The sequence below is a fragment of the Sinocyclocheilus grahami genome, unplaced genomic scaffold (genome assembly GCF_001515645.1).
Source record: "Sinocyclocheilus grahami isolate Dianchi unplaced genomic scaffold, SAMN03320097.WGS_v1.1 scaffold170.1, whole genome shotgun sequence".
Classification (NCBI taxonomy): Eukaryota; Metazoa; Chordata; class Actinopteri; order Cypriniformes; family Cyprinidae; genus Sinocyclocheilus; species Sinocyclocheilus grahami.
Genome location: NW_015505349.1, coordinates 1810444 through 1823148, shown reverse-complemented (window position 1 = coordinate 1823148; position 12705 = coordinate 1810444). Strand labels below are relative to the sequence as shown.

The following is a 12705-nucleotide window of genomic DNA, read 5'->3' as shown; positions in this document are numbered from 1 at the left end:
GTTGTCACATGAGAACAAAATTGAACTCTTTGGCATCAACTCGACTTGCTGTGTTTGGAGGGAGAGAAATGCTGACTATGACCCCAAGAACACCATCCCTACAGTCAAGCATGGAGGTGGAAACATTATGCTTTGGGGCTGTTTCTCTGCTATGGGTACAGGATGACTTCACCGCATTGAAGGACCGATGGACATGCACCGTAAAATTCTGGATGAGAACCTCCTTCTTTCAGCCAGAACACTGAAGATGGGTCATGGATGATGGGTCTTCCAGCATGACAATTACCAAAAATACTGCCAAGGCAACAAAGGAGTGGCTCAAAAAGAAGCACATTAAAGCCCATTCATACAGTGTTGGGGAAAGTTACTTTTAAAAGTAATGCATTACAATATTGCGTTACTCAATATAAAAGTAACTAATTACGTTACTTTTTATGGAAAGTAATGCGTTACGTAACTTTTGCGTTACTTTTTAAATGGACAGGGCTTGCTTGCTTGTTTTTAAAGTAAAAATGTTCTGTTTTTGGCAAATACAAAAGCCTTTTCACACCAAAAGTGAAATGAATAAGCCTCAGGCTGAAGGGAAAGTAAATTTACGTCCGTACAGTAGAATGCAGAAGAAGAAATTTCAACACACTTCAGCAACAAAAAAAAGACACACAAATGTTTGTCTAAAGTAATTTTTGATTATTAGTACGGTTGAACTGGATCATCGAAGGTCAGAAGCAAAGACATTGGTTAATAGAATGGGATTAAATACATAAAGGATATTTGTGTCGTTTAACATTTAATTATTGCAGGTTTGCATCATATTCTGAGTTGCATTATTTTTATTCATTTTGAGGAATACTGAATCTGTGGGGGGGTTTTTGTGACTGAGATGAATTAATGCATATTCATATTTATTTCAGAACTACAGTAACATCTTCTGATTTCTCTCAACATAGGGACGGGAGAGCTGTCAGTCAATAAATTTGAAAAAAAAAAAGTTACTTGCGTTACTTACTTGAAAAAGTAACTCAGATATTCTCTTGTAAATTAAAGAGAAATGCGTTACTTTACTAGTTACTTGAAAAAAGTAATCTGATTACGTAACTCGCGTTACTTGTAATTACCCCCAACACTGTTCATACATAATACAGCTATACCAAGAAGAAATAAGGCATATTGGATGGGCAGTTAAATTTATTATCACATTGCATCAAATTCAGTGAAAACTATAGGTTTACACAAGCAACAACAGTGAGGGTGTCTCAGTAACATGAGAAACACTTCAAGTCGCCAAAACCAAACCATTGATGTACTAACTTTCCAAAACTGGGTTGTCCAGTAGCTTATGCAACAGCAGTAAAAAAAAAAAAAAAAAAGATATACTTGGTTACTCCCTGAAAGCACCATCACGGCTAATATAAAATTTATTTTTCATGATACTGGCTTGTAATAATTCCAGGAAGCACACACAGTCAAAAGCTAGGGAAAGGATGAAATTACTTAATGTGAAATGGTCATTGTTTTAATTGTATTCAAAAAAGTGAAACTGCAATGCACTCTGATCTAATCCACACTTCCAAGCCTTTAAAAAACACTATTAATACAGCATTTAAAGCTTTCAAGAAGTCAAAACTGATGATGCAAAGTGAAAACACTTCAGAGCTATGGGCGACACTGTATAGACTATAGTGCACAAGTTGAGTATTTCACACTAAGTTAGGTATATCCTCAAGCCATGAGCCTCTGGAATGATAAGGATGAGTGGCGAGCTTGTATTTAGGGTCTGGGTTAGAAGTGGAGAAAGAGGAAAGGCGTAGTTCAGGGTGGTTCAAACGGTTTCAGTTGGCGAAAGTATGCTTGACGGCAGTAACGATAGATTTGGCACTGATGCCAAACATGTCCAGAAGCTCCTGCGGTTTGCCGCTCTGAGGCACATGGCTCACAGCTAGCCGGTGCACCACAATGCCAGGCTCTTCACCCACTGCAGACAGGACGGCCTCGCCCAGACCACCTACAATGAGAGCAAAGGAACCAACATAAAAGACCTCTAACAGCACAGAAGAAAAAAACTAAAGAAAGAAAGTAACAGGAAGGGGAAAAAAGCTAGTCTTCCTCTTTAATCTTGATGGTATTTCACTGAATAAAAGCAGCTCACCCTCTTTGTAGTGGTCCTCTACAGTGATCACCCTTCCTCCTGTGGCACGAGCACTTGCCACAATAGTGGAGGCATCCAGGGGTTTTATGGTGAATGGGTCGATAATCCGAATGTTCATACCTGGGAAAATAGAAAACACATATCGTGGTTTTAAAACAAAAACTGCTTCGAAAGACTTTTCAGGAGGAGTTTTGTCCTTTGACACACAATGCTTTAATATTTATACATACATTTTATATTAATAATAATAATAATTATATATATATATAAATAAATAAATATTGCCAAAATTAACATGCTAACACATGATTACTGTTTTCAGTTTAACGTGTTAAAAATATTTAACGCAAATGAACACAGAGGGGGAGCTATGGTTGGCCACCCCACTCACAACTGCTGCTTCGGTCTCTTTTTTCTTGCCAAGAATTGCGTTTATTTCGAACGTCTTTACAACCACATCAAACGGGAGACTTTTCAGACGCACAGTCCAACTTCGCCTCAGCACCAGGCTCTAGTCAAACGAGCGCGGAAAAGGTACAGGTGACTAGGGAGCTTCAGGAGAACAACAGTGAACTGCGGTCAGATGAGAAGTTGTCAGGTCATAACTCAGTAAAAATGAGTTTTCCTGTCAGCCATACTGTGCTCATAGCACGTGCTCTTCAATTGCACGCACAAATGCGGCGGCACACTGTATATCATTTCATATTGAGGCGCAAAAGATACTACAAGCATGCAATGTCGTAGTTATGTCATCAATTAGCCTAAGTGATGAAGTTACCAAAAAGGCGATTAAAGCTACCTTAAAACTGTGTATGCATGCAAGTATTTGTTATATATGAGTCACATTTAAGAACATGTCTCTAAAATGTAGTGGTTTTCAAAACAGTCTTGGAGCCCAGCACCGTCTCCCTCATCTAACATACCCGATTCAACTCATCAGCTCATTAGTAGAGACTTTAAGAGCTGAAGGGTCAGAAAAAGGTAAAGAGCTGTGAGAAAATACGATGCGTGTCAGATCCGTGACATGCTCAGCAGCTCTTAAAGCAGATAAAATAACCTTAATAACCCAGCTACTGTGATGTCTGTTAAATCAAAGAACAAAAAAAAAAAAGAAAAAGAAAAAGGAAAATCAATAACTTTTGTAGCTTTAAGGATTCATCTATATTTAATTTAGAATTTAATGTTTGATAACTTTATTCAATTTCTGTATATTTCCTACTTGCTGAAGAGCACAGCTAGCTAAATATGACATTATAATAGATTTGTGAAGATTGTTTTAAGCTCACTTAAATTAGATGGTTTTTTTAAAAAGTCTAATAAATGTTAAAATTGATAGCTCTCAATTATACTGTAATTTTGAATGGCTATAGTCAAAGATTAAATATTAGAAAGAAAGAAAAAATTTAATAGAGACATCAGTAGTATTGGTATCAGTGATACTCACCTTCAGTCATAAAGATGCCATTAAACAAATATACTGTATGTTATTTCTACTTTAATTTGAAGATTGAATGTGAATTTATTGCAATTTAAAATCTTTAATGTTAGGTGGAATTAATCGCAATTTATTTCAGAAAAAAATGTGCGGTTAATTTGTTCATTTTTTAAAAATAGATTATACATTTAGTATATTTGCATCACAAGTTAAGTTTAATTCTCTAAAGTGTAACTGAGGTACTGTTATGGGCAGTAGGCGCTGAACAAACCTTCTTTGGCCAGTTGGTCATGTGCTGCCAGTGCCTCATGCAGTGTTACTCCAGCTCCAATGACGGTCACCTGATCTTTGTCAGACTGCCGCACCACCTACAGGACAGAAAGAGAACTGTTAGAACAACCCTTGTGAACCAGACATTTCACAGTGGTCCAACAGGAGGCCCCATTTGCTCACTGTATTACTATACACACTAAATTGACAGGTTCAGCATGGCTGCTAAATTTAGCCTTATTTGCTGTAGTTTGTAACCAAATATAGAAACTATAAATAATTTCATTAAAAGTGTGTTCTGGTCTTCTCTTTAAAAAAAATAAAAAAATTCTCCTCACCTTGGCTTTGCCAACTTCAAATTTCTCTCCAGCATCATAGATGACTGCATTGTCAGGTCGGCTGGTACGGATGAAACAGATACCCTGAAAGCAGGGAATGGCATGAACACTGAGCCAAAGAACTATAGATTAACTTTATCTATAATAGACCATCAGGTGGAAACCATAAACCACACCTTTATATTGGCTGCAAGCTCCACGGCTCTCTCAGTAGATACTGCATCACTAGGGTAAAACACTGTGCACGTTGGGATAGCGCGGAACATTGCGAGATCCTCCAGTGCCATCTGCGAGGGGCCATCCTCACCTGGACAAAATTAGAAGTTAAGAAACATTTCAGATTGAATATGTTAGATTCAGAAGAGATTTGACGATAAATTAAGACCAGATAAAATGGAATGAATCCATGTATTTCACAGCACAGAGCCTTACCAATGGAAACACCACAGTGTGAGCCAACCAGGTTGACATTAGACTGGGAGATCGCTGCCATACGGATGTGGTCATAGGCACGAGCAAAGAAGGCAGCAAAAGTGCTGGCAAATGAAACAGTGCGATCACGAGTGGCACAACCAATGGCCACACTCACCTGGATAGCAAGGGAATTAAATGCATTTAAAACATATTATTAGATAAAATATAACGCATGCATATAAAAAAAATAATCCCAAACATTTTAACAGTAGTGTGCATTTTATATTAATTTGTAATACTTAAACATTTATAGTAACAATAAAATATTTAATACACAGCTTAATACAACAACCAGGCCAATTACTGCTGTAAGTTATATTTTAATACAAATATTTTATTGATTATATTGACCTCAGAATAACCACGTTTATGCAGAAAGGAATTCTTTCTCATTGTGGGAATTCATGTCCTATTGAGTAAGAACTTAAGGCAGCGAAAAATATTAGTCAGAAAGTGAATAGTAACAGATTGTTAAATCGGGGTGAGGTCAGGTTTACAATGTGCTGTATGAATAGTGCACCACACCTTCAACTTATCACAAAGTGCTATACAAACACAGTTTACAGACCCATTCATATATGACACACACTGTCAGCCAACATACTTTTGCTTTGCCATCATGACTTGTTACTTATCATTGTAAAGGGGGAGAAAAATCCCATCCATTTACACACCATGTTCTGCTCAGCAATGAAGCATTCAATAAAGCGATCAGGATGGGCCTTCTTGAAGATCTCAGAGAAGGTTGAGTTCTTGGTGTCTCCATCCATGGCCACCACACGTGGGCTGGCATCCCCCATCTTCTTCAGGGCAACACCATAGGCCTTCCTGGTGGACATCTGAGTGGGCAAACAAAAGCAGAAGCTTTATAGATTCTTCTTTTGAAGACATGGAAGCATTTGCTCAAAGAAAAAAAACACTTAAAAACTCCAACATCTACGGTGACACGTCATCACCTTATCTCCGATCTTGTATTCTGGAGCTGTGAGCAGGTGGATGGGGGTGAGGTCAGCTGGAGCAGCATCCTCATTAGGCAGGTGAGGGTGGAGGGGCTTATTGGGAGACTGAATCTGGCTCAGGAGGTCCTTAATCAGCTCTTGCGCACGGTCTTTAGGCATAGGCTTCCCATGCCAGTTAACCTGATCCTCAATGCCTGAAAAAAGATCACAGGTCAGACCACGAGAATGAGGACAAACATAAAGGCCGGGCAATTTTTCCGATTTTACAGATTAATTTGAATTTAATGTTTTGTCACGATTTTATTTTTTATAAATTGAGGAATCAAGGTATTAAACAGAAATATTACCAAACGTTAGAATTAGACACTTTGACAATAAGCCAATGTTAACAGTAAAGAGAAAAGAATGATCCAACCGCATGTCGGCACACATGATTAACCGCTCACGTGTGACGCGCTCTGTGAAGGACCACAAGGTGCCATTCACACAGAATGCACTTTTGTGTCGACAAAGAGGGTAGTGCAATAACAAAAAAAAAAAAATGCAGGAAGATGGGGGTTGAAGTTCTTTAAACTTGAGTGCCGCGTTTTTAGAATGCCGTTTCATGCATGAGACACTGCAAGAGACGCGAGCGCAACAGTCAAACGCATCCATGTTCACATAGAAAAACAGTGGAAAAGCAGCGCAATCAAATAAAAACCTGTAAAGAACTACTAGTGTATATCTGAAATTTCATGTTTGCATCATATTGACAGGCTAAAAGCTGCTGTTCACTGTTTTTACAGAACATTTAGTTAATAATAGTCATAGGGCTGCACAATTAATTTAATGCGCATCTTGTCAGTAAAGCCGGTCCTGTAATCAGTAGTAAATCTCCAGCACGTGCTTTCAGATGGAGCAGCATTTACTACACAGAGCCGTAGTTCACTGACAAGCTACGCAAACAGCTTTCATAATCGCAGAACGATATCTTCGATTTCATAATCGCATGATTATGAACGCGATTTTGCATAGCTTGTCAGTGAACTACGGCTCTGTGTAGTAAATGCTGCACCATCTGAAAGCACGTGAAAAAACCACATTTAATAACATATATTTACTCCAAACTCACTTCATAACGTCAGACGAGTGTCTGCAGTAAATCCTTCTGTGAGATGTGGTTTCTTACACAGAATAAGGCACGCAACAAATTTCATAGTATTCCAAGCAGTGATAAAGGCTGTGTCGATTTGCATTGCATTATTATATACTTTATTACAATAAAAATTATAATAAGACGAACTCAGATAAACCATATATTGTTGTAGTTGTGTGTTTATTCGTCACATTGAATCAAGGCAAGCAGTTCAATCTTCTGTTTATTCAGCAACCGCTATAGGCATTTCCTGGGTTTCTTCTGCGAGGCGTATTTGGAGTTTCCGCGCGAGCGCGTCCTCTGGCCTTCGGATGGAGATTTACTACTGATCACAGAACCGTGCTTCACTGAAAGACACGCATGACAATCGCAGCTTCTGCCTAATCGCGATTTATCACCTTTGCAATTTAATTTCGATTAATCGCGAGGCCCTAAATAGTCTACTGGTGTTATACCTTCAGTCATTTTGAATTTGAATGACCTTGACTTTTGAGATAAAAAAAAAAAAAAAAGTATTTTCTTTGTATTATTTCTGAACATATATGTATGACAAGTTTGAAGAAGATGTAGTTGTAGTTCATGCATTTTTTTAACGTTAACAAGTGATTTGTTTAACATTTACATTGACAACTTCATGTGTGGTGCACTTAAAATAGAAATGTCTTTTCCCAGCATGCAGTACACACGGTAGCTAATGAGACAAGACAGACAGTTACAGTAGCTTCAAATGATCAGCAGAAATTGGCATTTTCCTGTACGGCACTGTTTTTTTATTTATTACTATGGTCTGAGAGCAAAACCTTTGTTTAGGAGCCATACTAGCATGAGACGTTTCATTTGGTGTACACAAGCAATGTAGTACAGAGGATCATAGTATGAAAGAAAAACTGTTGAAAAACTTTATTTAAAAAGGGAATCAAATAATGTGGAGAACGTAGGTACCTAGCTTTATCAAAGTATTTTCCAGTGTACGCCATACCGCAGGAAGCACCCAAACCCTGGCCAAGAGAACCTGTCGCCACATCCACAAACGCTAGTTTCTGAAATAAACAGAGAAGTGAGGTTAATTGCATGACAAATGGTTATGTGAAACAATTGATACACTAAGTCAGCAAGATTAATACTTTTATTCAGCAATGATGCACACATTTAAATCAAAATAACTAAAGTTACTAAAGGTTTCTATTTCAAATAAAAGCTGTTCTGTTCAACTTTATTATATTATTTTTATTATTATATATTAAGCACCACAACTGTTTTCAGCATTGACAATCAGAAATCTTTCTTAAGCACCAAATCAGCATATTAGAATAGATTTCTGAAGGATCATGTGACAATGAAAACTGGAGTAATAGCTGGTGAAAGTTCAACTTTGCCATCACAGTAATTAATTACATTTTGAAATACATTAAAATGCTGTAAAAGCTGTTATTTTAAACGGTAACATTTCACAATATTACTTTTTATAATTAAATAAATACAGCCTAAGTGAGAATGAGATTTTTTCCAAACACATTAAAACAATCTTACCGACCCCAAACGTTTGAAAGCTAATGTATATGCGGTGATAAGAGTGGTCTTACTCACAGGGGTAGGGTGACCCTCCAGGTCAGAGTCGATCTTGCGCAGGTTTAGCAGCTCAGACTCTTTGATGAATCCAGCCTCTGCCCAGGCAGCATACAGAATGGGAGCAGCATGGCCCTGAAAACATTAACATGAGGGGTGGAATACATTTAATCTCTAAGCACTGAGAAAACTAAAAATTACAAGGAAGCTCAACACAGATTGAAAGCCCACCTTGGACAAGATGAAGCGGTCGTTGCTGGGGTTGCGAGGATCATCGGCTTTGTAGCGCATGGTGTGAAAGAACAGCACTGACATGAGCTCAGCAGCGCTGCAGCATGAGGTGGGGTGTCTGCGAGTAGAAAACACATCAGTATCATCAATCCCAGCCATCAACCATTAACCATCAGCTCAAACATGCTGGACGTTAAAGACCAATCAGACATGCAGGTTATCTTTCATTTCAAAACTAGAACACGATTGCAAATGGTACTAAAGGGCAAAAGTTGCTACAGTCATCATTGGGGTTTGAGGTGTAGTAACAGACCTCATCAGAATCAATGACTTCAGCTACTGCCAAACCAGGCACATCATATATAAGCCATTTAATGATCAGAAGGGCTGTAGCCTCTAATATTCTAATAAAGAGACAACAGTGCAATAGATTAAGGACTCAAACCATGACACCTATCTTGCTTTTTTTGAGGTACAAAGCTAATGTAACAGAACATCAACATACTCATTTACTCAAACTCATGTCACTCCAAACCTGTTTATTTTATAAGCTTTAACTCTTTATTCATCAGAAATCACATGAGAAAGAGTGACCTGTACATTATTCTGAATTTCTCCTTCTGTGCTCCACAGAAGAAACAAAGTCATACAAATTTGAAACAACAAGAGGACTGAAATTTTATTCTTTTAATGAGCGTGTGATTCACCAAACTTTGGAAGCCAGTATTCACCATGGAATAATAATTAAAAAAAAAAAGAAATTTCACAATTCTTTCTTACCTCGCAAATTTGATTATACCTTGATTCCTGATATAGAATTGACAGATAAAAATTGTGAGATAAAGTCCCAAATATATATTTTTTATTATTTCGTAGTGAAAATGGGCTTCCATACAAAACAGAGCTAATTAAAAAAACTGGTTACTATCAAAACGTTAAGCTGAAACACACTGTTAAAAACATACAAATGACTGAGCTTGAACTTGAATTGAGGGTGCAGTACAACTGTTAGTTTGTTGGTTCCCAAAGTGGTTTAAAGCAACATGATCTTTAAAGTCAGAGTCTGTAAAGCACTCATGCAATCGAGTAGTCACAAAACTATCTGTTGAAAAAACATGAAAATTTTATTGTGAGGAAATACATGCAGTCTTATGTTATTGTTCAATACATTCCTAACATTCCACTAAACAAAACAAAACACCATTGATGAATTACCATCTTTGTCCTATACAGGGACTCATTTAGGCTGAAATAAAGACAATGGAAAAGGTGTTAAGAAACAAATCTCTACTGATCAGTTTCAGAATGACGGATAAGATTGTAAAAAGGTACAGACAAAAGGCTGAGTCATGATCAATACTTCCTTGTTGCCTTGTTTAAGCGTCTACATGTATACAAGTGATCATCCTTGAGGAGGGAAAAAGACTTTGGTATCAAACACGCTGACCCAAAAAGAAATGAGAAGGAACAGAAAAAGAGGAAGTGTCATAACCGTCAAACAAACAGTATCAGGTCAAAGTTTACACTCAGTGAAATTCCTTTACAATATTTTCAATGAATGAAAGATTGTTGCATGCCAGCAAGGGTCTGTGCAGATTATTGTAACAAATTAACCCTCTGATAAATGGCGTCCGCTACGAAATATAATGAAGGCATCTAATAAAACAGCCTTTCTATCCTCTTCAAGTTTAGAAATTCCCCTCTTCGATTTTAGTTCATGTTGAGAAATTACCATCTGTGGCAATAGCGGTCACAAAAGAGAACCGCGCGCAGAGATTAAGCAATGCCAAAGCAAAGCTTTCCTTTCACGGAAGCTTCATTTGAACTCTGCTTATCGCCACATTCTTCTGATGTGATTTCCAGCAGACGATAACTTCATGGAGCCTAACAGCACTTTAACTAGTGTTGGGTTCATTTTGAACAAATCTTTAATGTTACTCGAGAAGAACGAGTCGTCTCGGGGAGTGATTCGTTCAGTCGCGCATGCGCAATATCCTATAGGTTCTGTACTGGAATTAGTCAAGTAGTTCACCTGGTTCGAGTCTTCGGGTTTTCCCGAGTCGTTCGTTCATCACGTGACAGCCCCATAAGCCCAAACCCGAAGACTTGTCAGATAAGAGCTGAGGTGAGCTAATCATAGACTGAAGACCCAGGTAAACAACGAATTAATCTTTTCTGTTTCTTATAGCAGTTTTGTATTGTTTGTAGTGTGATCAACGTTTGCGTAAGTAGTAGACATTAGGGAAGTAACACCTAACATTTTAATTATATTTTGTTAAAATGAGCGAAATGACTCGAAAAAAGATTCGTTCATTTTGCTGAACGAGACTCAAAGGTCCGAGTCGGTAAAATGATCCGAACTTCCCATCACTAACTTTAATCCACAGCTCAACGGAAACCACGAGACCTCCACGCCTCCACGTGACAACCTGTAGGTGAAGCGTGCAGCCGCGAGCTCGCAGGATAAATTAATTAGTGATGGGAAGTCCGAATCTTTTCCGCAGAACGGTTCTTTCGAACAGTTTGTTTCAAAAAAGATCCTTTTGCGGCACAGCGTAATTGCGTCATCACGTCGCCCTGACCCGGCGTGGTACTACTACGTGCTCGATTTACCAAGTCTTTATGTAAACATATATTGCGGTTTATCATGTATAAATGTGTATATTGTTTAGTACGTATAAAAGGGCGATTGTCCATGATTCAACAGTTTAAAAATAATTAATTTACGTCTTGACTTTGTATGAACGCAACTCATTGTTATTACAAGTCAAGAAGCCAAACACATTTCCAGAACGTTTTATCTGTATGATTAACTTCTGTCAGCTACATCGGTTCAGCGAGTCGGGAGTTGTTGCTTCTGAATCGGGTCTGTGAACAGGTTCAACAGCCGCTCTGAAGAGATCCGACTCAAATGAACAACTCTTTTAGGAATCGCCACAATCAATCAGTTGCAGCCATAGACTGCATAGTGCATACTGCATACAAACAGGTTGCAGCTCAGCGAGTGGAACTTAAACGCGACGATTTAACATTTATTAACATACCTCCTGTGCTAATGACAGGGCGATGAGAGGCTAAGCCCATTTTCACTGGTCATCGCTTGGAGGCCACGGTGGGCTAAAAAGCTCTCAAATATGTCGCGTAAGTAGTGCAAAGCTAGTGACTCGCTTGTAATAGCTAAAAAGGTCGAGTAATTCGAAACTAATAAGTAACATCAATGTGCCCGGCCCCCTCGCCAAGTTCACGTGCTATGCAGGAACAAGTGAACATTTGCGCGACACACTAGATAAACGTAACGTTGCAAATCTGTCGTTCGCCATCATAGAAAGATGTTACGCATGAATTTCAATAAGTGCAGAAGATTTTACCCGGAGTTTGAGGCGCATGTTTCCTTGATGGAGTGAATCCTGAGCTTGTTGGCGATGTCTTTCAGGGCCTGCAGAGTTTTCTCGTCGGGTTTGTGATAGCTCATGATTCAGCTGTGCGCGATTAAATGAACGCGAGTGCTATAACTATAGAAAAATGAACTCTTCTGAAACTGCGTTAATCTGTAATTGCTAAGAGCACCAGAGCCGAGCACGGTGTGGGACGCGGGTAACGCGCTGCGCTGTAGCTTTTAAGCGAGGCGTTACGTCAGCTGTCAACTCATCCGATAACGCGAGCCATTGGACGAGGCGCTGTCGCAACAGCACAGCAGAGCACAGCAGAGGAGAGGAGAGGGTGCCAGATCAGGCCAGAGACCGCAGACAAACTAAACCTTGCATAAACAAGATTAGGGTGTGACAGAAGTGAGCTCGGTTTTTTTTACACTTGAGTAAAATCTTCAATGATTAAATGTTTGCGATTGTTGTAAAATCACTGAAGGAGCTGATTGAATCAATGATTCGTCGAGTCACGGTGACCGTCTTGAGGACAGGAGTGCGGAAACTGTTTAACCCTTTAAAGTCCATTGTATTGTATGTGATACACTGATATCTAGGATCCCTAAATTACCACCAAAACTGAAAAACCTGTTGTACATAATCTTCTTCATGCATCCTGCTTTCTGATTGATTGCCCAAAGTGAACGTGAGGTTAACATATTAATAATAATAATAAAAATATGTATATTATTTCAAGACGAACATTCGCTGGACTGAAGCAACTTAGGT

General features: G+C 38.6%; 1 protein-coding gene across 1 annotated transcript; it reads right to left on the bottom strand.

Moving 5' to 3' along the window:
• Positions 1-1167: 1167 nt before the first annotated feature.
• On the bottom strand, positions 1168-12213 carry LOC107593428 (transketolase-like). Its single transcript, XM_016283150.1, has 13 exons — positions 11923-12213; positions 8555-8672; positions 8345-8458; positions 7700-7797; positions 7405-7448; positions 5620-5855; positions 5338-5502; positions 4622-4778; positions 4366-4496; positions 4190-4273; positions 3853-3949; positions 2147-2266; positions 1168-2002 (listed from the first exon to the last, which is right to left on the bottom strand). Exons 1-13 carry the CDS (start codon positions 12024-12026, stop codon positions 1830-1832), a joined length of 1641 nt encoding a protein of 546 aa, XP_016138636.1. The 5' UTR covers positions 12027-12213; the 3' UTR covers positions 1168-1829.
• Between the last annotated feature and the right edge of the window lie 492 nt (positions 12214-12705).

Coding starts and splice junctions, on each gene's coding strand:
- LOC107593428 (XM_016283150.1), bottom strand. CDS start 12,026: ATGAGCTATCACAAACCCGACGAGAAAACTCTGCAGGCCCTGAAAGAC. Junction 8,673..11,922: donor ACATGCGCCTCAAACTCCGG/GTAAAATCTTCT, acceptor TTCTACTCGCAG/ACACCCCACCTCATGCTGCA. Junction 5,856..7,404: donor AAAAGACATTTCTATTTTAA/GTGCACCACACA, acceptor GCCTTTATGTTT/GTCCTCATTCTCGTGGTCTG.